This window comes from Castor canadensis, chromosome 3 (genome assembly GCF_047511655.1).
Source record: "Castor canadensis chromosome 3, mCasCan1.hap1v2, whole genome shotgun sequence".
Classification (NCBI taxonomy): Eukaryota; Metazoa; Chordata; class Mammalia; order Rodentia; family Castoridae; genus Castor; species Castor canadensis.
In genome coordinates, this window is record NC_133388.1 from 48127575 (window position 1) to 48154623 (window position 27049).

Genomic DNA, 27049 nt, shown 5'->3' on the forward strand with positions numbered 1-27049 from the left:
CAATTTAATAGTCATCTTTGATGCAATTTTTAAAAACAAATATTTATTTCTCATTCACTTTTCATGTTGGGGGATACAGGGTGGCTTTGGCTGGGCTCTACTCATTCCTTCACACAGACTAAAAGAACAGCTTCTATTTGAGATTTTCCATCTTAGCGACAGAGAGGAAGAGCAAGAGAGCTGGTTGGGCCTTTCAGTGCCTCTTAGAGCGTCTGCTCAGAGGAGCAAATATCCCATCTACTCCTGTTGGATTGGATAAAGCAGGCCACATGGCCAAGGCCAAAGTCTTTGAAAGCTCTTAAAGGAAGGGAACAGGTCACACTGGAGAACAGCACAGCATCCCCACATGCATGAGCATCTTCATGTGTTGGATAGTGGTCCAGATCCATACTGTACCTTGTGAAGCAGAGATTCAGAGAGAAAATGAGCTGGAGTAATCTGTCTCTCCCAATGATGATAGAAAAGGAAAACACTGGTGATTCTACTAGCTGCTTCTTCAGTTGCATCCATTTAAAAAAAAAAAGAGCTGCTGCATTTGATCACAGTTTTATAAGCTGATTTTCACACATTTGTGTGCCTTTCCTGTTTTCAGGGGACGATGGGACACGGACACACCCTGACAACAGTAGCCAAGAAAACAGAATCAAGGCTCGCTGCCTGTCCTGCACATCCGTGGTTCTGAAGGCTATCTGGGGACTCTTGATCATCTTGTCAGTGTCATCATCTTGGGTTGGAACCACACAGATTGTGAAAATTACTTATAAGAACTTCTACTGTCCGTTTTTCATGACATGGTTTTCAACAAACTGGAACATTATGTTTTTTCCAGTCTATTATTCTGGCCATCTGGCCACTGCTCAAGAAAAGCAATCTCCAATGAAAAAATTCAGGTAGATTTCATATTAAATGGTCTATAGAGATGTTTAAAAATACATTGTATGCAAATATGCGTATTTGCATGTCTTTGGAATATGAGTTGAGTTCAATTGGGGAAGCAGAACCTGAGGTTAATAATGAGAAGGAGGAAAAGAATCTGTCTCCCTAAAACAATTGTGTCTATAACATAAAAGGCACTATGCTAGTGTTTTTATACATCTTCCTTTATTTTACGGTAACATTCACTTTTTAAGGTGGTATTGTTACCCTCATTTTACCATAAGATGAAACAGATTCAGAAAGATTAAATGACTTGTCCAAGGTCAGTTACAAAAAATAAAAACCTGATTTACATTCAGATCTATGTCTCTCTAAAAGTCACGTTTTAAATGAATGTCCCAGTGTCTCAAACCCAGAAAACATCCATATTTGTAAGATTAATTGTTATACAAACATATGGTCAATATTCCCAAAGCTCTAGTGTGTAAGCAGATGAGCTGACCTGGTTTCATGCATGGGAGGTTTGGCCTTGGGAAACTGAAGAGATGTCATTCTCTGCTGTTTGCTAGCCATGAGCAGTAGTGGCTGGGCTTTCTTGGGAGTGCTTCTAGTGATTGCTTTATGCTAAGCCTGGCTTCTGTAGTCCCCTCTGGAAGAGCTCAGGAAGCTGACAAGGGTTAATATCATACAGCCTTGCACAGCATTCATAGAAGGCAAAAGCAGCATTTGGGTCAAAGTACCTCGCTAGTGAACAGTTTCTCTAAAAGCAAAAACTCCAAGCTAAGGAATAGCATCCATAACTGCCACTGTCATCGCTGAGAGAAAACAGGACCTCAGTGGTCACTACTAGTCCTCAGCAGAATGGCATAAATTTCTTGCAAGAGTTCAAATAACCTTTCTTTCCTGCCCATATTCCCAACAAGAGTGACTATTCTTAAAATTTAACAATTGTGATGGGTCTATCTTTAACTTCCATTTCTTGTCACCAACTTAAAGTGCCTTGGAATATTAAGGAAAGCCGTTGTACGAGCTGATTTAGTATCAGTAATTAAAGAAACAAAAAGAAACTTAAAAAGGATAAATGTTGTCTACTTGGGGAGAAAGAATAAAGCTTCATATCTATTTGTGATTGCTGAAGCTACTTTGCATTTGATTCTCATTGAAATAGACAATATTGGGGCATACTTTTTAAAAAAAATGGTAGTATTTAATTTTAAAAAAAAGCAGGGAAGTGTGATTACCAGACTAAAATGATCACTGTCTTAAAAGGCTGTGTGTTCCAAGTAGTATGTGTGTTACTGTATCTGTGTGGTCCTAGGGTTTAGACACATGTTGGTAAAAGCAGCAAAAGGTTTAGTGAAAGGAGACTACCTCAAGAACACTTTACAGCAAGCCACACTGGTTTTAGCTAAGATAACACACTTACAATAGGCTGCTCCTGATAGGAATGTTGTTTGGGGAATGAACTTCATCTTCTGCACATCTTTTATATTGGACCAACCTTGAACTTTGCAAAATATGTGACTTGACAAGACACCTCCACTTGTTAGTGTAGGTAGAGTGAAGTTGGCCATTTCTGAAATTGAAACCAAGACTTTTCATTGTCAAGCAGATAGCACTGTCTTTGAAAGAATTGTACTCCAGTGAGAACAATTTGAGAAGGTAAACATTGTCAGAAAATCCTTAGATCCTGATCTTTGTTCCCTGTAGACTCATTAACACCATCTGCCAAGAATGTACTCCCAAAGCTCTCATGGCTGAGGGAAAAACAGAGCTAGTGAATAAGACTAGAAACAGAATTTGTCCCATAGCGCCACGACTTCTATTTTTTTTTCCCTGAATGGTATGAAAGCATTTCACACATCAAAAGAATTTTCAATAGAGTATCAAGTTTAGATGGTAAGGTTTGTCCATTTGGAAATAGTTTTTGATAATTCAGTCATTTCAACTGCATGTTACCAGAATTCAAGTGTTTCAGGTGAATTTAAAATTTAGAAAGACAATACTATATATCATAGTTTTAATAAGAAACTTTTCTTGGGGAAAAAAATCTCTAGAAAGAATGAATTAGACTCAGAGATATACTAGTTTCTATCAGATAACTATGAAATGTGCTTAAGATGCTACTTGATGCACAGAGAGGATTCAATAACTACTAGATACTAGTAGTTATTGAGTTATACCATTGAGCACAATTAAATTATTACTTCACCCCAGTCTCAAAGCTTCATTCCACATTTTAACGCCTGTAAATGCCCCTCTTGTCCAGAAATTCTGGTCTTATCATTCCAAAGAGAGACCCACTGTTAATGGCTTCTCCATAAAAATCCATTCTTTTTTTTTTTTTTTGAGCATTCACATTTCTTAGCACCTAATGCTTACATAGCATAAAGTTTTACACAGGTGACCGAGCATGTAGGTAGAGAGTATTTTTTGATAGTAATTTAAAGTTCTGCCACGGAAGTGACAAATGAGTTTGGCAATGAGAGGAAATGGGACAACAATGAGAGAATGAACACCTGGGGACAGGGCCAATCAGGAGAGAACAGTCTCTTCTGGGCCACAGTATGTGCCCAGCCACTTTGCATATGGGCTTCTCCCACTCATCCACATATGCTCTTCCCTGTGGGACTGGGGTGTTCCCTCCACTGCAGCCCAAGGCTTTACCTAACATAATGGTGGCCTGTCAAAAAGAACCATCACTGGATAGGACCAGTAATAAGAGAAAGAAATGCTTTAGTCAGAAGTGGGTTTTGTTGGAGTTCTTGATAAATGTATATATACAATGGCTGGCTAATAGAATAAACCCACCCATACTCTCTACTCCAACTCTACGTGGCAGCTTTCTCATGAAGCAGATCCCTTTGTAAGTACAGAAGACAAACCCTGTGTCCAGGATGGTCTAGGAGCACTGCCACGTGCTCCATATGGCATACTGCCTCAGAATATCCCAACAGTCATAGGGCTTTTGACAGGCTATTCCTTTTCCTGTGTTTGAGTGCATGAAATTTCTATGTGCTTTGCAGAAGGCTTTACTTTTCGGTTATTTCCTTCATTGAAGTTGTATCTCTGTCAAGGTAAAATTTACCTTTGAGAAATCTCATTTTCATTTTATGAAAATTCTCCTTTTTTGGTTGCCCACATGAAATGAAAACCACAGTACAAAATTCTGTGCGGCAACATGCATTTATCATCTTTCTAGACTCACTGGCCTACAATCCCCAGCATTCTCACTGCTTGAAAGCAGTCTTTTCTATGAAACTTGACATTTAAGGCTATCATCCCAGCATTTATCACTCCCTCACTTTCCATGTGACCCTCCAAAGGGCTAAGCAATGTCATATGCTGAGGCAAAAACTGGTTTTAGATTACTTTTTTACAGTATTTTGAGGCACAATGTTATCTCTCAAGAGACACAATTGCCAATGCTACCTAGAGCCATGTAAATACATTCCATTGTAAACACACTCAAATATTAGTAACTTGTTGCTTTGATGAAGAGACTTACCCAGCTCTTCAAAACACAATGCTGGCAAATGATAGTTGCCCAGAAAAATGCTTGAATGTTTCTGATCCACTGAGTAAAAACAATAAAGCTAAATTTTCCCAGGGGTAGTATTTTCAGTCCATAGTTACATAGGTACTGTCATTGTATCACTTCCGTTATTACCTGTACATATCACTAGCTTGAACCATTTGATTAAAATGGCCCCTTGGGGCAAACACAAGAAGGTGATTGAACTTTGATCACAAGATAAAAGCGAGAGCACACAAGGGAGGGGTGAGGATAGGTAAGACACCTAAAAAATTAGCTAGCATTTGTTGCCCTCAACGCAGAGAAACTAAAGCAGATACCTTAAAAGCAACTGAGGCCAATAGGAGAAGGGGACCAGAAACTAGAGAAAAGGTTAGCTCAAGAAGAATTACCCTAGAAAGTAACACACATACACAGGTAATCAATGTGAGTCAACTCCCTGTATAGCTATCCTTATCTCAACTAGCAAAAACCCTTGTTCCTTCCTATTATTGCTTATACTCTCTCTTCAACAAAATTAGAAATAAGGGCAAAATAGTTTCTGCTGGGTATCGAGGGGTCAGCGGGGGGGTGGGGAGAGAGGGGCCGGGGTGGGTAGTAAGGGAGGGGGTGGGGGCAGGGGGGAGAAATGACCCCAAGCAATGTATGCACATATGAATAATAAAAAAAATAATAAATTTTTAAAAAAATGGCCCCTTGGGCTAAACAGCCAATTTAATCAGAAATCAAACAAATCAGATATTTAATTGAAGTGATTCTTTTCACCCACCAAATTCAAATGACTCATCCAAAATGCCCAGTGCACGCATATAAATACAACCTGAGTTTTAGTTTTAGTTTTTACCATTTTCTAAGTTATCACTGAGTCTTTCTTCACTTTTCTGCCTTAAAAATACTGGCAAAAAAAGAAAGAAAGAAATTAGTTAATTGAACAACAGGAATAACAAAATCCTAAGATGTATGTGGCTTCATAGACTTACGAGGTTCCCTTTCCCATGGGAGTCACACATAGCGGCCATCTTGATTCTATCACATTCCCGCATTGGAATTCTTCAACCTCTTTCAGTAGCTAGTGATTTCAGTGACTCCCCATTTCTGTATTTCTCTAGGTTTCTCTGACAATGTTCAGAAACAGCAGAATGGCTGCCTTGGAAGCTACTATTTCTTCCAAGAAACTCTCTTTCCAGGAGAGGGCCTGGTTCTGTGTCAAGGAGATGTGGGCTCTTTCCCAAGGAACCCTGTAGCTGACAAAACTGAGTTCACTGGATTCCATAGATGGATGATGAAGTGAGAGTTTGTGCTCAAATGAATTACCATTAGCACCTGTATGTTAACCTCTTTCTCTTTCCTAGGGAATGCAGTCGGATTTTTGGTGAAGATGGTCTGACATTGAAGCTCTTTCTTAAAAGAACTGCTCCCTTTTCTATTCTATGGACTTTGACAAATTACCTATATTTACTGGCTTTAAAGAAGCTGACGGCCACAGATGTCTCTGCCCTGTTCTGTTGTAACAAAGCCTTTGTCTTCTTGCTGTCGTGGATTGTGCTGAAAGACAGGTTCATGGGAGTGAGGGTAATGGCACACTAAATTCAACGTGCGATGCCTCCCTTAGGCCAAAATCTTGGCATCAGAGCTCCTTTGTTTCACAGAGTTTCCGTAAAACTCTTCCCACTGGTTCTGAGTACAAACTGAAATTTAAAGATGTGTTAAGAAGCCCAGGCAGTTACAACATCATGAAAAGATAAGGGAATTTTTTTTTTCTGCTGGGGAGTCAGCTGAGTATGGCAGGAAGCACTAAAACAGACTGAGAAATGAAGTTCCTTTTTTAAGAATTAATTTTTAAAATTAATGTTGTGTCCTCAGCAAAGAAGGGTCTGAAAAAATAAGCCACAGTAAAGGTTATGATTTGCTTTGTTCAATCAACGTATTTTGGGACAACCCCTCCTCCCCCACCCAGATGGATTTAATTAATATTGGTGTAAGTAGATGAGATTACCAAACAGTAATTAAAGTCACTGGTAATGGCTCAATGCTATTAAAAGTGGCTATATATCTAGTGTGACTAATCTAGAAATGAAACTAAAAGCAACAACTTACACTCTGGGTTCCAAATCCTTAATTGAACTGTGTTAAACATATACCAACCACTTCAGTTCTGAGTTTATTCCTTTGAGTAGTAACATGGATTTTAAAGAAATAAAAATAGTGTCTGCTTTTCTATGTTAGAAACAGAATATTTGGAAACCATGTAGGTTTTAGGAGCCAGATCTCATGTCATCTGGCATCCTACCACGATGAAACCCAAGACAATTCTTTGTCTTGATACTGTCTTTCCCAGAGTATCAACATTGTACAACTTATTCTTCTCTGAAAGAGACGTCCAAGATTAGATTTCAAACATACTTTGCTTCTAAATATTGCCCCTGTTAGCAATGAAGGTGTCCTCGCCCCTTCCCAAATGCTAAAATTAATATCAATTTTATGATGACCATTAAGTCTGAAAACGTTCTCTCAAAGAATTAGCCGATTAAGAACTAAGCTCAGTGATCTGTACCTATAGTTGCAGTTACTCAGGAAATTCAGGCAAGAGGATCATTTGAGCCCAGAAGTTCAAGGGCAGCCTAGGCAATATGGCAATACTCTCTTTTAAAAAAAATACAGCCAATCGGAAAATTCTGATTGTATTTGGGAGATGATTTTCAGAAATTCAGAACTGAACTTCAACATGAACAATAAGAAGAAAGCTTTGGTAGAAGACAAAATGAAAAACTCTGTGAGTTACTCCATGATACCATTAGAATATATCAAATGTATATTAAAAAAAAGAATATACCAAATGTGACACCACATGCTCCATTAGGTCACCTTAGATTTAACATGAAAGCATTGTGTATTTATGTTGGATCATTGGTGCTGGCTGTCCACCATCAGGGGCCTGACAAGCCCTTGACAGCAGGGGATCCTTTCTATATTGTTCACTGCTATACTCAGAATGAGATGCATCATTTTGGGGGCCCCATGGAAAATCAAAATATATGGCAATTGTTCAAAAAGTATTAATAATTTAAAGACAGCAGCAACAGAACACTAAAACAACTATAGGGACTTAGCATGGGACTTATACATCTGCACAGGTCACATACTCATAAAGTCATCCCTGGCTCTATTTCCAACACCCACAGTAATGCAAGGCACAAAATAAATGCTCAAATGATATTTGAAGGTACAATGAATGAATTCATGCTTATGAGATCTTTCTCTTCACTATGACCATGGACACTCCATGAGGACGTAGAGGGTCTTGTCGGAAAAGGAGAAAAGAGAAGAGAGTTAGAGGATATTTTCTGCTCTTTCAGTGGCTTCTGAATGCCAAAAGTAAATCAATACATTCACTATCAGATTTACCAGTGAGAAAGTCAATTATATTAGTATAAATGAATGCATTTAACCATGGACATCATTGGTGAAAGAGATTATATCAAAAAAGGTACACTGTTTTCTTGAAGTCATTTAGAGGAAAAAAAAATCCAAGCTTTGTAAAATATATATTTAAATAACAGATTTCAGAAATCTGCCTAGAGGCTACTAACCATTGCCATTTTATATTTGGCATGTGCAACAGGTTGATGGTGGCCCCCAAAGGATCTGTTCATGTTCTAGTTCCCAAAACCTGTGAATGTGACCTTATTTGGAAAAAACAAAAAGCTTCTGCAGCTGTCATTAACTTAAGGATCTTGAGAGAAAGAAATCAAGCTGGATGATCCAAGTGGGCCATAAATGCAATTAAGTGTCCTTATAAGAAAGCCACACGGGAGAGACACATGAAGAAGACAAGGCATTGTGCCCACAGAGATAGAGATTGGAGTGATATGGCCTCAAGCCAGGAGTGGCAGAGTAGCCACCAGAACATGGAAGATGAAGGGAAGGTATTCTCTCTACAGATGCAACTGGAAGCATGAACCTACTGGGTTTTAATTCCAGCCTCCAGGACTGTGATAGAATGAATTTCTGTTGTTTTAAGGCACTGAGTTGGTGGTCATTAGTCCCAGCAGCCTCAGGTAATGAATACAGCCTCTGTGAGGAGTAAAATCTGAAAGAAGAAATGTTAAAGAGGCAATGAGTCCTTGTTAATAAATCTATACATAAACTAAGACATCATAGACAGCAAAGGAGTGTGCATTTGTGTCAGACAAGCTGGTAGAAGTCAGATGTTTTTCGTTTAAGTCACCGGGAAGTGCGTTAGTTCTCACTGTGAAACACTAGTAAGTGTTTAACACCGAGTTCCACAGGAATGTTGAAGTGTAATTTTAATGATGCCACCATCAGGCCATGGATATGAGAAGCACCAAAACATATTCAGCATTCTGCCTTTTGACAGTAGCAGCAATTCTTTTCCTCTTGGGACACATGGAGAACATGTAAAATTAGGTCATTTGAGAAATTAAAGGAGGGAAAACACAACACTGGCAACATAAATGCTGCTTTTATTGCCTGCCTGTATAAATAAGATAAAGCTCAGCCTGTTCAGATGTCACCCCACTGGACTCTTCCAAAAAAGAAAAAAAAAAAAAACAGTTAAAAGGCTGCTTTCTGTCATCAGGTCACAATTTATCTTTCTGACTTATGCTAAAGCTTCAGGAGTTTAGAAGCAGACATTCTCAAATTACAATTCTCATTTGTTTGGCTCCAAGAATGATCATATTTAAAATGAAAAGGTATGGTCTTCTGTACTTCTATTTTTCATGTCAAAATAATACCTGTAAGTTATAACATCAGTAATTATAAGTTTATCTGGACCACCAATGGGCAATGTTCACATAAAATGAATTCTGCATTGTGAATAACTTATTAATATTTTCTTTCTTTGGAATATTGATCAGATTACAGATGGAAAGATAATCTGTTATACATTATTTTTCTATTATAAAGTCATTTCAACCAATGCACTGGTAATCTTTGGTATCTGAAAAAGCTTTTTTATGAGCAGTTGCTTGCAGTTAAGTTATGATCATCCCACTGAAATTAGTAAACTTCTTTAGAAGATATTTTTTCAAAATACTGCAAAAATGTTGGAAGGCTTTTACAGCTTTGAATGTGATTGTTTTCCCATCTCTGAGATTCTGTGTTATTTAACTATAGTTCTTAAACTCATGAGGACAAGGAAAACAATTACCACTGTCGTAAAAGAAGGCTCTTGAGACTGGGGAATGTAGCTCAGTGATGGAGGGCTTGCCTACTCTTCACAAGATCCTGGGTTTGACCCCCAGCACCACAAAAAGCAAAAGAGAGAGAGAGAGATTGAGTTCTTCAAAGGAAATAGCCACTGGCTGAGAAAAAACAAGCATCCAATGAAAAGTGGATGCCAGACTAGAAATTTGGAAACCTTTCTGTCAGGTCTTGTCCCTCCCCTACATTTTGTATTATTATTTCAAAATTTTCTCTCATTGTCAAAATTCCTTGAAGATATGGAGAGAATTGGTGGTTTGAGAATGGTTCAGCACACCCCAAATTCTTAGATTTAGGAAATGAATTTGTGTCCTTCAATGTGTGTCCCTGTTAGCCACATATTTTCCAACTCTATGTGGATTTCTAGGGTGTTAACTACATAAACTGGGACTGATTTGTAGTCCTTCTGAGATCTGCCAAGGACTAACAAGTGTGTCAGTTAAACTGACCTTTATTGCTTAACTCGCACTTTGAATTCAAAGGGGGCTCAGAGTGCTCTAAAACAGGACATTGGAGTTGAGTTGCCACTGACTTGTGTTGCTATTACATACTAAGATAGCATTCAAGGTGACCTTTAGCTTCCATATTGCCTTTGGTATCTGCTCATTCGTGTGCAGCACAGACTTCTCAATCAGTAACCTTCATTCCTCTCAGAGAAGATGGTGGGGGATGGATAGTGGGTCTCATGCCTCTCTGCCTGTCTTGGCAAGGCAATGACTTATGAACAGAGCCAACAGAAGAGAAATCCGAGGTGTGACAGCTCTCAGATTTTATGGAATCCATAACCCCTTCATCAAGGTGCAATGGGTCTATCCTCTACATACATCCTGATTCAGTCTTTCCTTATGGGATTCTTTCCCTCTTTTCCAACTTTGTCTTCTTTTCATACAATTTTCAAATGGATTTCATGCACATAAAAGTAGATGTGGAGGGACTAGAAATTCAGAGGCTTTTCACCCATTGAGTTTACAGGGCCTAGGGACTGCCCCTGTTACCTTCATATACATGACATCTGGGTGGCTACAGATCACCCCCAAGTCTTTCATTTCTCACATTTCAGCTCATGTTCAATTTAACTGGATCTGAGAAGAGATAGCTCTTCACCCAATATTAAATACAAAATGACTAACAGAGGTTTAAGGATCTGTGTAGTCATGGTTCTTTGGAAATGGATATATCTAAATCCACTTACAGGGAAAAGGATATCATCAGTGCATGTCTCAGTGGGCAAGATATTAATGTGTGCCTCATCCTCACTTGCTGACCTGTAGCCTTGAACTTGAGTATAGCCAATGCCAGCGGTGTCGTTACCTGCATTTTAGGGGTTGATGTTGACTTTGAGGCTGAAAGGTTCCACTGTGAACTGGTGAAGTTCCTCCATGGCTACCCATCTTCAAAAAAGCAGAATTAGTCTCAAGGAAGTATCTTTGGGTTACAATCCCTCTTTAAGACCTATAAGATCCTCAAAGGAACAGTGTAGAAAGAGAACTAAATTAAAGGTTCATTTTAATGCGTTGGACCCTAAAACGAGCTGGTCTTGTTGGTAAAATAATAATCTTGGAAACTATCGTGAATGGGAACACAGTGGATGGAATGAGGATAGTAAGCCCCTCATGGAGAAGAGTCAGACCCTTGTGGATTTTGATGGGCTGGGTAGAAAAAAGAAAAAATGAAAACACAATAAAACAAAACAACAAAAAGCCAAATGTTTTTCCAGCCTTTATTTGTTCAAACTAGTTTTTTGAAAGGTAAAAAAAATGTAGGGCCACAGGTGATATTTAGCACATGACATCATCAAGATTCGGAGAATAGAAATAGTGGGTTTTCCATCTTTTATTTAGACATTTCTGATTGGTTAAGAGACTGAAACTGGAATAGGTTGTCAAGAGAGCCATGCTTTGTGGAAATCAAGCAGATGGCACTATTAGATGGTGCATTTTCAGTAGGAAAAGTCATCAGAGGGGACTAATGTCCCAGAGCATTTCTGTGGTGGTCACCATGTGAATAAGTCATTTTTGACACATTTTTAAGACACTCATTTCCTGAAGATACATGTACAGTATACTGAGCACAAAAACAGTCATTTCATGTTAGTTCTGTTCAGAAGAATAAACTATTAATCCTTCGTTGATGACTGATTCTGAAAATGCATCTGCCTCAGATCTGTGCTTAGGTTATTTGTTGTCTAGCCATTTAAAGAGTATTTATCTCTGTGGTTAAACCAGTGGTGCCAAGCAGAGCCATTATGGGATCATCCAAGCAATTACTCCAAATAGGCCTCTCACCCAAACGGTTCCTGCATTTTCAAGATTAGCTGAGATCCATTCCTTTAGTTCCAGCTGTGCAATAGGAAGTATATAGAGAATTTATCCCATCAGATAGTCGTAAATTTTAAAATAAAATGTGGTAAATAATTTAATCTAGCTCCCCCTGCCCCAATAATCTATTATATAATCTGTAAATGATTGTCTACACCATGAAGAAGGGTTTTTCTAACAACTGAAATATTCAGGTTTTCATGCTTTCAGAACTGAACTTAACTAAGAGCGTTATCTGGTTCCCTAAAGCAAAAAAAAAGTTTCTCTCCACCAAAGCAACTGAAAGAGACACTGGTGTAAATGACATGTCAATTTAAGTAGTTTGGGAAAATATTTTCATAAGCACTTAAATACAACAAGTAATGGAGTCCTTTAAGAGACTTGCTATGGTTATAGTTTTGAAATACTATAAAATTATATCATCTTTAGCTTTATTCAACCCTATCTTGAGAAAACTTATAATAGAAATTTCATGCATATGTATTTTTACTAATGGCTGATTCAGAAAAGGAAGAATTCCCACCTGTGGTCATATGTTGGGGATAATTGTATTACACGTTTGTCTGTTTCCAGACAGGATTTGGGGGTTTTGCTTGTTTGTTTTATGGAATGCTTGCTTTTATATTTCCCTAAACCCAGAATCATATGCATTACACACAATAGCATAAATACAAATATTTTATAATATAGAATAATTTTAAAGATGAAACCACATATCATGTTAAAATTCATTAGTATTAACACTGTGTTCTATTAATCACCTAATTATTTGACCAACAAAATACAACTGATGGTTGACCAACAGAAAATAGAAATCAATTCAAATTTATTATCTTCCAAGTTCAGTCTTATGAGAGAAACACATTTGTCACAGGAATAGTTTAGCCCATAAACATTATTTAAACACAAAAATGAATCCAAATGCCAATGTCTAACATGTCTTTTCATTTCTCTGAAATCAGATTGCCCGCAAAATGGTTGCAATCTCTGGATGAACTATAAATCCCCAAATCAAGGAAAATGATAACCCTTACAGAATTTCCAGTTCCAGATAACCTCCTCATTGTGTTTATTTATGGATCTATTATTTCTTATTTGGAAATTTTCCTTGACACCTCATGGCATGTGTATTAAATTCTATTCCCCATAGTTTGAGGCAGAGACTGATGAGAACACACACCTCGCAGGGGGAGAATATGATATTCACTCAGCAAGAGAAATGCCTCCTGTCAAGGAGTCTCCTGGATAACATGTTATGAAGATGGTTTTTCACTGCTGACATTTGGCATCTGTTCTCAAGTACTCCTGCTGTTTTTCATAAAGGATACTTCAGTATGGAGCCACTCTGAAGCCACTGTGCACTTGTCTTTTGTGGTCACTAACAAAGCAGTGCTTAGCACCATCTGCATTATAAGCCATTGGGAACATACACTGCAGTGGCCTCAAGTCTATATTACATTTAACGATCTACATTTAGTTATAATAAGTAATTCATAATAATGTTCAAAAGGGCCCAAAACATCACAAATATGAAAAAGTTAGCTGCAGAGGAATTTACTTGGGAATACTCAGAACTGAAGTTTAACAAAATTAATCTCCATTAAGGTTTAAATTTCTCACAAATGTTCATCCTGACTTTAAAGTCAGTGAGGAAATGGCATGTTGTTCTCTCTTCTGGGGAAATGCTTTGCAGTAGAACCATTTTCAGATAGTTAAAAGACATAGATGCAAACCAATATTCACTAAGGGAGTGGACTTTTGACTATACCAAAGATCCTATCAGTATGATTTCAGTCAAATTATGAATATTTCACTTTATGAATAGTCTATCATTATATTATTAAGTGAAATCATCCTTCTGTGGTTTACCTAAAAAAGGAAATTTACATGTAAACAAAAGGAAGAAATGGCCCCATTTGACACTCCAAGTGATGGTGCAAACTCAGCTGACTCCTGTATAAGTCACAGTGAGAGGTTATTTTCTGTCTTTTGTCCTTGGTCTAAGTTTTGCCTCCTAGCTGTACTGAAATTATATCTCTGTAATCAAGTCCTGGTTATGTAGAGAGCTTCAGAAGCATGCATTGATTCAAGAAACTGATTAAAATGTATGCTGAATTGTTTGAAGAAAAAGAATACAGTGTAGACGAAGATACTAAGAATAGACTTCCTAGTAAATCCATTTCACCAATATGGATATTAATCTTAGAAAGTTGAGCTAAAAATTAAGCTAAAATCACTAGTCCTTAGAATGTGAGCAGTGTTGATATTCTCTGCCTGGATGTCTCAAGGGTGCACTGATTTATTTTTAATACTGACTCTTCTTACCTTTAAACAGTGATATAGAAGAAGTAATTAGACTTAAGAAAGTACTTAGAAACTTCAATGAAAATAGCTTGATGTGGGATACAAAAAACAATTTTTTTTCTATTTTCTTCCATTCCTCTTGACAGATAGTCGCTGCAATAATGGCCATAACCGGTATCGTCATGATGGCATATGCAGATAACTTCCATGCTGATTCGATCATAGGCGTGGCGTTCGCAGTGGGCTCTGCCTCCACATCTGCGCTATACAAGGTGTGTAGTGCTCTTTCATCTATAGTCGACTGTCACTCATAGCTTAGGTGTAGGCAATAAAATAAGGAAGCAGGATGAAAACTTTTGTTATAACAAATGTTTAAATAATAGTGCTATTTATTGAGTACATATTATGTGGTAGGTATCTGTCAGAAATTTTCACCTGTGTTAACACAAACTTATGAAGCATGGATACTTATTCCTCCCTTTCCAGATGAGGAAAACAAGGTTTTGAAAGATTAAGTAAGCACTCTGACCTAGTCAGATTCTAAGCCTGTGCTCCTATACTCTCATCCCCCCATGACCAGGCAAGGAGAGCAGAGACATGAGAAGCTTCGTCTTCTCTTCTGCTTCTTTCATTTAATTATTGATGGTCGTTACTTTAACTCCAAGGAGGTAGGAATATTAAACAAACTGTCATTTGAGAGCTCACTATCTGCTACATATGGGCCCATGCAACAGAAGCACATGATATTAGCACATGAAGAGGCTCTTTCCCTCTCTGAGAAATCCTCTGGGTACTTACCACTTGCCCCACTGGAGTTCCCGTCGTCGGTGAAAATGCTATTCAGGGCTGTTGCACTTAACTTCAGAAGCAAGGACTAGAGAGCAAATCTAAAAGGTTATTCTCCAAAGCTCTGCTTTTAAGAGCCAACTTTTTTGGATGTATCTAAAGAATGATTCCAATTTCACTTCTCCTGGTGTTTCAAAAAGAACTCTCTCTGAAAGGCAGAAAACACCCTTTGGATCCCTCCTGGAGTCCTGTTTTGATTATTCACCACCACTGTGACTCACCAGGCATGAAGTCATTTTCCATACTGACATTTCTTGGCCCATTGATTCTGTGTGACAAGTTTAACAAGTGTTCACTCATTTGCCATTAGTATCTAACTTGCTCCCTGATGGAAACTCCACCAAGATGTCTGATATAACCAAAGAATGGTATGTGCTTAAGTTTTATCAATTAAGTCTTTTAAGAGAAAAAAATAATGAATTCTGTTAAAATGAAAAGCAGTACTTGGAACTGCTATGAAAGCAAGATGGCTATCAAATAAAAGAGATTCTACTGACCACGTTACAGAATGTATTCATTCTGGGAGAGGTAATATTTGCTAACGCCCCAAATCACTTCTGTGCCATAAATCTAGGCAAAAATAATCTGCAATACATTGGTTAGAAGGTTAGTCAAGGGAGAAGAGGGGTTAAAAAGCCAAGAAATATGAACTTCAAACCTGGTTTCCACCCCCTAGCCTGTTCTGTAACTCTAGGTTAGCCCTTGACCTCTCCTTGCCATCTTCCTCTGTATATGGATTTATAGTCACAAAAACAAACCTGTTTTTAAATCCAGAGAACAAAATAAAGTTTGTGAAGACATTTTAAGCTCAGAAAGAAAAGTGCATTGTTATTTCTCTCAACAACCTAATGATAGCTCTCTGTCCAATTTAGTTTTCAGTATCTGTCAAAATGAAGATGTACTGAATGCCATGCTTGAAAGGAAGAAATGGTAGCATCTCAATCTTAGAAGATTCTTCTGGATTTGATTGACTGTTACTTACCATTCAGTCTATTCCACTTTACACAGTGTACCGTACCCAAACAACACCATAAGAAATTCATCTCACAGCCGTTGCTGTTTCATATGAAAGACCTAGGGCATTAATTTAATCCCTTGTCTCAACAGCCCAGTTAGTGTCAGGGAGGTAGCAGAACTGGAAGACACAGAGGAATACCTGGACCAGGAAGTTCACTGTGTAGATCAATAGCACTCACATTTCTGCTCTGGTGAAATCTCCAATTGTGTGGCTGAAAAGTTTCTTTCCAATTCTAGGTCATGTTTAAGATGTTTCTCGGAAGTGCCAACTTTGGTGAGGCTGCACACTTTGTCTCCACCTTGGGTTTCTTCAATTTGATCTTCATCTCCTTTACTCCAGTCATCCTATATTTCACCAAGGTGGAGCACTGGTCTTCTTTTGCAGCTTTGCCATGGGGTTGTCTCTGTGGAATGGCAGGATTGTGGTTGGGTAAGTGGTCTTAGGTTTGCCTTCCATTCCCTATGCCTCTCAGTCTTTCCTTGGATAGACTATCATAGTAGGATTTTTCCCTTGGGTACTTTAGTGTCCTGTCACCTGAACTTACATTGGTTAATATCACTGAGTATTTAGAAGGTTCTTTGTAGGCTCTTGTTTGATTAAATCAGAGTTATCTTTGGTGTGATTAAATCAGAGTTATCTTTGGTGTGCTTGCCATGAGTTAAAGTGTGCAGCTGGAAGCCTAGGCCACTCTGATCACCACTGGCCTTCAAGCAGCCTCATCCAGTCTTCAGAATGTGCTGTGTGATTTATTATGTTCGCTGTGTGCTTCACTGTGTGCTACACTGTGTCTGACAGAGGTGAGAGGGTATGTGGAGCACCTGAAAACTTAAGAGTACTCAAAATGGCCAGAGAAAAAGATTCTGGAGAGAGGGAAAGAAGAGAGGAGATGGCACCCAAGAATGAAGCAACTCGTGAAGAACCTAGAAAGCCACCTGGAGAGGTTTGGGTCTAAAATCCACTTAGTCTGTAAGCAGGGAGGTGACTGGCTCACATCTATGCATTAAACAGTTCTCTCTGCTAAGTATGGAGAATGGGTTTGCAAAAGAAAGCCATCACCGGGAGAAAGAAGAAGTCAGCATTGCTGAATTTGGTGGCCCAGACTATGTAGACCATGTGAAGGTTACCTGGAGCCTTCCCTTGCAGCTTCCTGGAACTCTGAGGGTATCTGCCTCATCTGAGTATCGGCTCCCACTTTCAAGCTACACTGCTGTTGGCCCTTGATACGAATGGAGCTTGAAATATAATGAACTTGCTTTTCTCTCTCCAAGAGTCATAAAATAGCAGCAACCCTCTCTATTCCCTAGTGTCTGTTTACTCCAAACCAAATCATTCTCATATTGCTTTTCTACATAGCGCCCAAGGTCAGCCCCTCTGCTGGCTCCACATTTACCCACTACACTGGACCTGCAGGACTCACCACGGTCAGCAGAGGACTGGCCTTATTTACCAACGTGATAGGATTTAAAATAGTAGCAGTGCTGCAGTTCCTGGGAGAAGAATGTCCTGGTTCCAACAAGGGTATTGATTGGCTCATCTTTTTCCACTTCAACCCAGGCCCCTAAGGAAACACTCAAGAGAAAAATTAAACATTAACTGTGGGTCCCTTGAGTTCTGCTTTTCAAGGCCAAAACTGTATGGTTATCATCTCTCATTATCGCTGCTAAATTGAGTAGAAATCAATAGCAGTGTTTTTGTAAGACCAAAATCACCTAATTGAAAGTGCCCAGATTACTTCCTGACCAAAACCAATCTAACTGTGAACAATCTGAACCAAAATTTCACTGGTCCTTGCCCTCCCTCCCCCAAACATGTTTTCTACCCTGCTGCAAAGTAGCCTTCTACCAATGTGTATATTCTTTGGTATATATTTCTGAATATTACATGTCCCATAACAGACCTGCACCAGCCATCTATGGGCATTCATGCTATCTGGACCCTGGAGTTCTCCACACAGTGTGGTGTCTACACTCCACCAGGCATAGTGCCAGTTGGCACTGCAGCTACTCCACCAGACCCACATAGTGCATGGCAGAGCTCGAGGTACCAGAGCTGGGCTGTGACAAATTGAAAAGACAGCCTCTCTCCTGACTGCTCACACACCAGGGTTTCAGAATCTTCAGTATTACCAGTCTTACGTTTTTATTTCTATCCCTTTCTTCACCATGGGAATCAGATATGATCTAGCTGGGGCTGGTCCAAGGCGGAGCTGAGAGACCAACACCAGTCTGTGCTCTGAACTGCTCCACATCTCCTGCAGTGATGGCTGTGACCTATCCTCCAGGGAGTGCCTTAGCCCAAATGCAGCTCAGCCTCATGCATTCATCTCACATGTCCAAATTGCATTTAAACTCAGACTCAGTACCACACCATGGATAACAAGTTGAATTAGATATTTTTTTCCTTAGGTTGTCAAAAGACGCTATAAGTCTTCCACTGAAAGAACTAAGGGAAAAAGACAGTGTCTTTCAGCAAAGCCACCTGGCTCTTGTTCGATGAGAAGGGCTCAGTTCTGACAAAATCCTACTACATTCATTCAAGTTGCTAAAATATCCAGTTCAGCCAATAGAATAACAGGGAGTTCAGCAGAGCCTGTGCTGCTTTTAATAAATCCCTAACTTGTTAGAAACTGCCATATTTGACCCCCCCCCCAAATTTAAGGAGAGACTTGAGGTGCTGGAATATTCGTTCACATTGCAACCTTGTCATGATGGAGAAGCAGTTGCTAACCCAGGAAAGACCTCTGCCTGCATGGCCAGCGCTGAGGTATGGACAAGTCTTGTGAAGGTCGAATACATTGTCTCTAACTACAAGCACAAGTGACTCCACATAACTAAGTTAGCGGGCTTAACAAAAGCAGGAATTAAAGATGACCACAGAAGAATACACATCATACTAACCAAATTGGTTCTAGAACCTTGTTTGATTGTACAGAGATATGGGCAACATGCTTCAGTCATTCTCATAAAGACCACCTCTGATTTAAGGATCTTTTATACTTGCTAATACCCATCCCTCTAGCCCCTGAAAAAGCACTTGATTGAATTCTTCTAAAATATTGCTATGTAATATATAAGTGTTTCTTTCTTTTTAGAAAAATGTATTTTTGGTAGTTCTTAAATGGGCCAGATGAGTATTTAAAATAACTTTTTATTTAACTGAAGAAGTCCAATGGTGTCAATTAGACAGCTTCAGGGCTATCCTAGAGTTGATTCTGTGGGCCTGCTCTTTGGTTACCTATGCACAAGCCAGGATGTAGGATTCAGAGAATTACACTAAACCTATCTTTTTTCGCCCATATGATACTGACCTTAAGAGAGAGGGGGGAAGATAACATAAGCTGTCAATGGATAAACTCTCCTTTAGATAGTAACATTAGAGTCTTTTAATTGCCCAGAAGTGTGGCATAACATGTCAAAGTAGCAAAGAGGTGAAGCACCAAACTTCAATATGTCACTTGCTTTCAACTGCTGGCTGTCCCCCAGCCTACCTTTATCATGCCAATGAGCAGTGTAGAGAATTGATGACTTTACCTCCTTGCATTTGCTAATACACTGGTGCTTGCCAGTTGGCAAGAGCTCAGACAAACAGGGTGACAGAGAAGGACAAAAGAATATAACTAATTCAGGCAAGATATACATGCTCCCATCTCCAAAATTAGAGGATTAATTGGCCAAGCTATAGACACTTGAGAAAGTACATTTAGCAAAGACACTGATTCTTTTGCAGCAAGAAGAAAAGAGCCCAGCATACAAATTCTCCTTCATCTTATGTATGCTCCTTTATCTTACAGCCTTCAATATCCTGGTGAATGTCGGTGTGGTGCTCACATACCCCATCCTAATCTCCATTGGAACAGTGCTCAGCGTTCCTGGAAATGCAGGTAACTGGTACAATGACGTGTGCATCTCTGGCTACCAGAATAAGTCTCCTGTTCCTATTTGCTTTATGCTCTGACTTGTTTCTCCTAGCAATGTGGATTAGCCCCTCTCCTCGGAGGATGTTTTTAAATTTCATGAAGGTGGTAGACGACAGAATAACTATGCAGCAGACTTAAAATTCGAAGCTCCAAAAACACTGTTTTTACTTGGTCGTGCTTTTAGAAGTAAATACCAAATGTATCATTTGGGTTTCATGTAATCTCCCTGACAACCTAATTTCATGATATTTTTAGAGGAAGTCCTATGGAAACAAAAGGCATCCCAGCATAGGACTCTGAAGTAAACGTCACTAATGAAAGTGCAAGAAATGTACGGGGTGTTGGCTCCCCATCTCACTATCCATGGGGAGCTGTGGAGGCCTTTCCCTGGGGCTGAGCAGGTGGCCCTCCAGGAAAAGCAATTTGACTCACTTCAGGGACAAGAGGAGAAGCTGTTTTTCTCGGATTATCTTTCTAGTGAAGCCTGCTGTGAAACTAGTAATGAAAATGGGTTATTTGGGTGACTGTTCAGTCCTTCCGATTTTAAAATTCTGTGATTCCCAATCCTGAGTAGTCATTTTTCTGTCCTTCAGGAAGATGAGAAAATGTACATGGAGCACTTATCATGTGATCAGGGCTGTAAACAAGACAGGAAAAAGGTTACATTGTTGTTCTTTAAGAAACTTTTAATGGAATTTGGAAAAGAAAATCAACATACATGAAACAACTTGGAACTCCTCAAAGTAATGTATTATTAAATCAGATTGTGTGAGGCAGATTCCAAGGGCTGTACCACATTCAGAGGAAGATAATATCAGAAGGAAGTAGGGTTGCCAAGGAATTTCATTCATCCATGGATTCACTCACTCAACAACTAACTTCTGAGCACTTAGTATATGCCTGGAACTGTGTTAACACTGCTGATGAATCCTGAATAAGTTCTGCCTGCGAGACCATGTAGTTCAGAGAAGGAAACCAATGGAATTGAGTTATTACAATGTAGAAAAGCTCTGAGAGCACACAGGCAGGGCATCCAAGAGGCTTCTTGCAAGAAGCCCAAAGGTGGAGCTGTAAGGAGGGTTTAGGGGAATAAGCTGTTGTACGCAGAAGGGCATCTCACGCAAGAAGAGCAGCATGTGTGTGGTACAATGCTACACTTAGGTATATTACCCCCAAAATGTGAAAACATCCCTGTACAAGTGTTTATAATAGCACTATTCCATGGTAGCCGAAAGGTGGAAATGCCCAAATGCTCATCAATACATAAATGGATGAACAAATTGTGACACATGTAATAGAATATTATTCAGCCACAGAAAAGGAATAAAGTATCAACATAAGCTGCAACATGAATGGACCATGAAAATATCACACTAAACGAAAGAAGATAGCATGAAAGTCAGATATTAAGTGATTCCATTATATGAAATATCCAAAATAGGTAAACCTTAGATAAGAAGCAGATTGGTTGGGTATCAGAGGCTAGGGAGTGAGGATAAAGGCTAGGGAGTAGCTTAACAAATACAGATTTTTATTCTGGAGTGATAGAAATGTTTTGGAACTAGATAGAGGGTGAATAAACAGAAAGTGAATGTATTAAATGCCATTAAATTCGCTTCAAATGTTAATTGTATACATTTTAATTTCATCTGTATTAAATTCTGAAGAGTAACACGTACAAAGACCTAGACTTAATCAAGTTTGGCTCATTTGAAAAATCTCCAATGGTCCAATAAGAGTAGAGAAGGGTAAAGTGGTTCCCAGGAAAAGTACTAAGAGGAAAACTGGAGGTTATTAAATCAGATTACATGGAATTTGAGCTAAGCCTCGGAGTGTAAGTATGAGTTACTGAGGACTATGGAAAAAGGAAACATTATCTTGAAAGAATAAAGAAGACTTTTGAAAATGTTTAAAAGTAATACTGACTTTGGTCACTCATTTTCAGAGAAACTTGGCAACAGTCATAGACTGTGAGTGACATGGTCTTTCTTCCCTAGCCGTGGATCTCCTGAAGCAGGAGGTGATATTCAACGTCGTCCGCCTGGCTGCTACCATCATTATCTGCATTGGGTTCCTGCTGATGCTCCTGCCTGAAGAGTGGGATGAAATTACTCTGAGATTCATCAACAGCCTGAAGGAGAAGAAGAGCGAGGAGCATGTGGAAGACCTGACCGACTCCAGTGTACACCTGCGGAGCAGAAGCAGGGTCAATGGAACAGTGTCCATACCGCTGGCTTAAAGAGGGGCAAAACTTGAATGCACGCGAGTGTATATTCTGTGAATATGTAAAACTTTCTCATTACCTGTACACTCAACTGACAGCATTAACTCTGAATTGGGATAAATCATACATGAAATAATGCCAACAATAAAAGTTTACATTTATATGCTTATCAAGGAACTGATGTAAATAATCATAATAAAATTTTTTATTAAAACATATTTGTCCTCGTTCTATTTATTTTGTTTGGGGGAGAGAATTTCCTTCAAACTCACAAAATTTCCTGAGAATGAGAGATTCAATAGAATCATACACTTATCATCTTTTTAGCAACTGGAACTGAGACTTTCTGTAACATGAAGGGGACATTTGACAATGGCACAGTGGATCCAGAGAGGACATCTGCCATCTCTAAAGTCCCTCACCACCAAGTTTCTTAAAATAATTGTTTATACTTGTTTTCATTTCATCTTCAACTCCCATTCCCTGCAATGTACCTTCTGTCCCCATCACTCCTTTAGAAGTGCCATCTCTGAAGTCACCAATGACATTTCTCTTACAAAGTCAGGTTGATAGTTCTAACTCTACCTTAGAGTGCTCTGTGAAGCATTTTACATGGTGACCTCTGTTTTCCCTAGAATAGTCTCTTTGCTTGGGTCCCATCTCTTTCTCCTAGTTCTCTTTCTACCTCACAGACAGCTTCTCTCTGTTCCTCTTCCTGGGCTGGGCTCATTACTCCGTACAGTCCTTGACCTTCTTAGCATCTCATACACTCTTTCTCTTGGAGCTCATCTGCTCCCATAGCTTTAACTGTCAATATGGTGATGACTTCAAAATCTCTTTCTCCAGCCCAGGTCAATCCTTTGAATCTGACTACTCAAATGTCCTCTGAAGCTCACTTGGATACATCTTAGTTCACCTCACGTATAGCAAAACCAAAGTTGAACTTATCATCTCTCCTCTCCAGGCTCACTGCTCTGTTTGTTTTCTGTGTAGGTTGATAGTACCGTCATTCACTAGCTACTCCAGCCAGGGGCCAACCTCAACTCATGCCTCCTCACCCTCCACATCTGTTTACTATTGTTCCATATTATTTAATATGTCCTGCAGTTTTATTTCATAATATCTCTTAAGTATATACTTAATATGTCTTAAGTACACACTTTTCTACCTATTTCAGGTCCCCGTCATCTCTTGTCCTGATTAATGAAATGCTTTCTTCACAGCCGCTCTAACTCCTAGTCCTGCCTCTCACTAATCTTTTTTCACCCTGCAGACCAACTTTTCTACCATAAAAACTTGATTATTCTAGTCCTGTATTTAAAATGCTTCAATGGCATCTCATTGTCCACAAAATAAGGTGTAAACACCTTGACATGTGACTCGAAGCTCATCACTGAGTGGCCCCTGCCAGCCTCTAGAGCTGCACTAGAACTTTCTGTGATGATGGAAATTGTCTACATCGTGCAGCAGAATTTTCTGTGGTGATGGAAATCATGTACATCTGCACTGTTCTAGACAGGAGCCATGAGTGACTGTTGAGCACTTCAAATATGGCTCATGCAATGGAGAAATTGCATTTCTAATTTTATTCCATTTTAATGCATTTAACATTCAGTCACCACATTAGGGTGCACAGAACTAAGCCTCATTTTACTGCACAACCATCTGTGAACCCTCGGACTCTCAATGCTTCCATGACACTAGGATTCTTGCAATTCTTTGGTCAAGTCATGCTCCAGTTTTCATAGATTTCATGGCAGTATTTATTATTATTTTCCTGAGAAGTCTTTTCTTATCCTCCATTCTGAATAATGTGGCTTCTTAGCAGTATCTGCTTACTCCTGTTATAGCTCTGACTGCCCTCTGTGCTAGTCAGCTTTCCAGTGCTGTGACAAAACACCTGAGATAATTAACTTACAAAGAGGAAAGGTTTATTTTGGCTCATGATTTCAGAGGTTTTGGTCCCATGATCACTTGGCCCTATTGCTTTGGGCTGGTGATGGCATAGTATATCACGGTAGGATCACATGGTAGGTCTGCTTACCTCAAAAGTGGCCAGAAAGCAGAGAAAGACAAAGACAGAGAGGGATAAAGGGGTGACAATCCCAATATCCCCTTTAAGATCATGCCCCCAGTGACACAATTTCTTACTACGAGGGCATACCTCCTGAAGGTTCTACCACAGTTCAGTAGCATTATGTGTGGCAACTGTCAGTCTGTTGGCCCGAGTATCCAAGAGGCATGAGTTCCTTAAGGGTAGGAGCTGTGTAGCAGTCATATTTGTGTTCCCACTGTCTGGCAATTACAGACATTCATTCATTAATGAGTGGACAGCTCAACCCTGGAGAAAGCCCTTGTCCCTGAACTGTGTGAGATCAGCCTTTGTTAAGGACATGCACCCTCATAGACCAAAAGGTCCAAAAGGTATGAAGTACACCACAGCCTTTGTCGTGTTTCCACAAAGTACTAACAACCAAACAGACAGGTCTTCCTTCCTTGAAAGGGCAGTTATGGCGTCCAGAAATGATGATCCTCTGCACTTTATGGGAAATTTAGCACAAAAAAACTAAGCCTTTGCAGCATACCTTACCATACTGCTTATTTTTCTTTTTTAATCTCAAGTGTCCCTAAAAGCATAGGTGAGACTATCACAAGGCCTCAGGAACACAGAGTGTCACAGGCATCATGAATGTGTTGAGCCTTTGATTTCTCTGCCAATCTTGGAAAAGGCAATACCAGTCCCCTGGCATAGATAAATGACATGATATTAACTAAAATAACACACATTTAAGCTGCATGACACATTTTAAGCTGCATGAAAAATGGTACAAAAGTAGATGCAATGTGCTATTAGTAAATATGAGTTCATTCATTATCTAAATAGAGTTAGTTTTGACTGTTTAAATGCCAGATTGGCACAAATATTGCTTTTGCCTTGTTTTTAAATTACTGTTAAATAGTGGCAATCCCTGAGTAACCCTCACCAGTAACATGCCATTATTTAACATGACATTTAAAATTGCCCTCGACATCTTTAAGAAATGAGTTGTTTTGTTCTTTTTGATGATTCATTTTGAAAAATAGAGTCATCTACCCTGGAGTGCACGAATGCAACCTACGACTGATTACCACAATTAGCTCAGTCTATATTAAGAAAATGCTTCTAGTATAGTATTCATTCATTTATTCATTTAAAAATTATTAAATTCTACTTCTGGCTTTGAAGTAATGTATTATGTGAGATTGTTATCAGCTGGCCCCTGCTTGCCCCCAGCATAGCAGTTTTTTTATTTTATTTTACTTTTGAATTAGCATACATTAATAATGCAAGGGGTTTCACTGTGGCAATTCCATACAGTGTACTTTGAACAAGTTCATCTCCTTCAATATATTCCCATTCCCCTCTCCTCCTTCTCCCTTTTTCAAGCAGTGTTTGGTGGGTTTCACTATGTGGTCTTCATATGGACAAATGTAACATACTTCAATCCTCTCTGCCCCAGGTATACTTTCCTTTCCTCCTCCCCCTCCTGCTGATACTCCCAGATAGTCCCCACTTACATTCATGTGCCATTATTACTGTTGTTATCATTATTTTAGGCCTAGGTTCCACAAATGAGAAAGAATGTGCAATATTTGTACTTTTGAGCTTGGCTTATCTCATGCGACATGAAGATCTCCAGTTCCATCCATTTTCTTGAAAATGACATAATTTCATTTGTTTTATGGCTGAATAATATTCCATGGTATGTATGTATGTGTGTATATATGTATATGTCATATATATAATATTTTCTTTATCTATTCATTGGTTGTTGGACAACTCGACTGTTTCCAGAGTTTGGCTATTGTGAGGAGAGCAGCAATAAATGTGGGTATACAGGTTATATATTGATTTACATTCCTTCAGATAGATGCCCAAGATTGGTATTTTATTTTCAATTTTTTGAGGAACCTCCATACTGATTTCCATAGTAGTTGCACTTGTTTCCATTCCCACCAACCATGTATGAGGGTTCATTTCTTCCCCATACCCTCATCAGCATTTGTAGTTGTTTGTTTTCTTGATGATGGCCAATCTGACTGGGGTGACACAGAACCTTGGTGTAGTTTTAATTTGCATTTCATTTATGGCTGTGATGTTGAATATTTCTTCATGTATTTATTAGCCATTTGTATTTTTCTTCTGAGAACTGTCTATTCAATTTGTTTGCCCATTTACTAATTGTATTATTTGTTCTTTTGCTGTTTAGTTTTTTGAGTTCTTTGTATATTCTGATATTAATCTGTTATCTATTGAATAACTGTTGAAGATTTTCTCCCATTGTATGGATTGTCTTTGGAAACTTTTAAATTTGATGCTGCCCCGTTTGTCAATTCTTGCCCTTATTTCCTGGGCAACTGGAGTCCTAGTTCAAAAATTATTACTTAGTTATCTACCTTCTAGAGTTTTCCCATAGTGGTTTCAAAGTTTCAGGTCTTATATTAATATCTGTGATCCATCTGGAGTTCATTTTTGTACATGATGAGAGATTGGAATATAGTTTCAATGTTCTGCATGTTTCTACAGTTTTCCCAGCGCCATTTATTGAAGAGGTTTCTTTTCTCCTGTGTATGTTTTGGTTCCTTCATCAAACGTCAGATGGTCATAGTTGACTGGGTTTCTGAGTTTTTTATTCTGTTCCATTGATCTTTGTGTGGTTTTTGTGCCAGTACTATTAGAAGAGCACTGTTGATTGGAACTTTCTGTGATCATAGAAACATTCTATGTGTTGTTGAAAAGAGGACA

General features: G+C 38.9%; 1 protein-coding gene and 1 long non-coding RNA gene across 2 annotated transcripts in view; one reads left to right on the plus strand and one right to left on the minus strand.

Moving 5' to 3' along the window:
• Positions 1–22479, plus strand: part of Slc35f4 (solute carrier family 35 member F4) — a 227004-nt gene extending 204525 nt beyond the window's left edge. The window contains exons 3-8 of the mRNA XM_074067908.1: positions 593–890; positions 5764–5983; positions 14406–14531; positions 16360–16552; positions 19914–20003; positions 22037–22479. Of these exons, the coding sequence (XP_073924009.1) occupies positions 593–890; positions 5764–5983; positions 14406–14531; positions 16360–16552; positions 19914–20003; positions 22037–22278 (1169 nt within the window). The 3' untranslated portion in view covers positions 22279–22479. The remainder of the gene's footprint in view (positions 1–592; positions 891–5763; positions 5984–14405; positions 14532–16359; positions 16553–19913; positions 20004–22036) is intronic.
• LOC141421569 (uncharacterized) lies at positions 11252–15380 on the minus strand. The gene is made up of 3 exons (XR_012446159.1): positions 15058–15380; positions 14281–14573; positions 11252–11976 (listed from the first exon to the last, which is right to left on the minus strand). It is a non-coding gene; the product is annotated as an uncharacterized lncRNA (long non-coding RNA).
• Positions 22480–27049: the final 4570 nt, after the last annotated feature.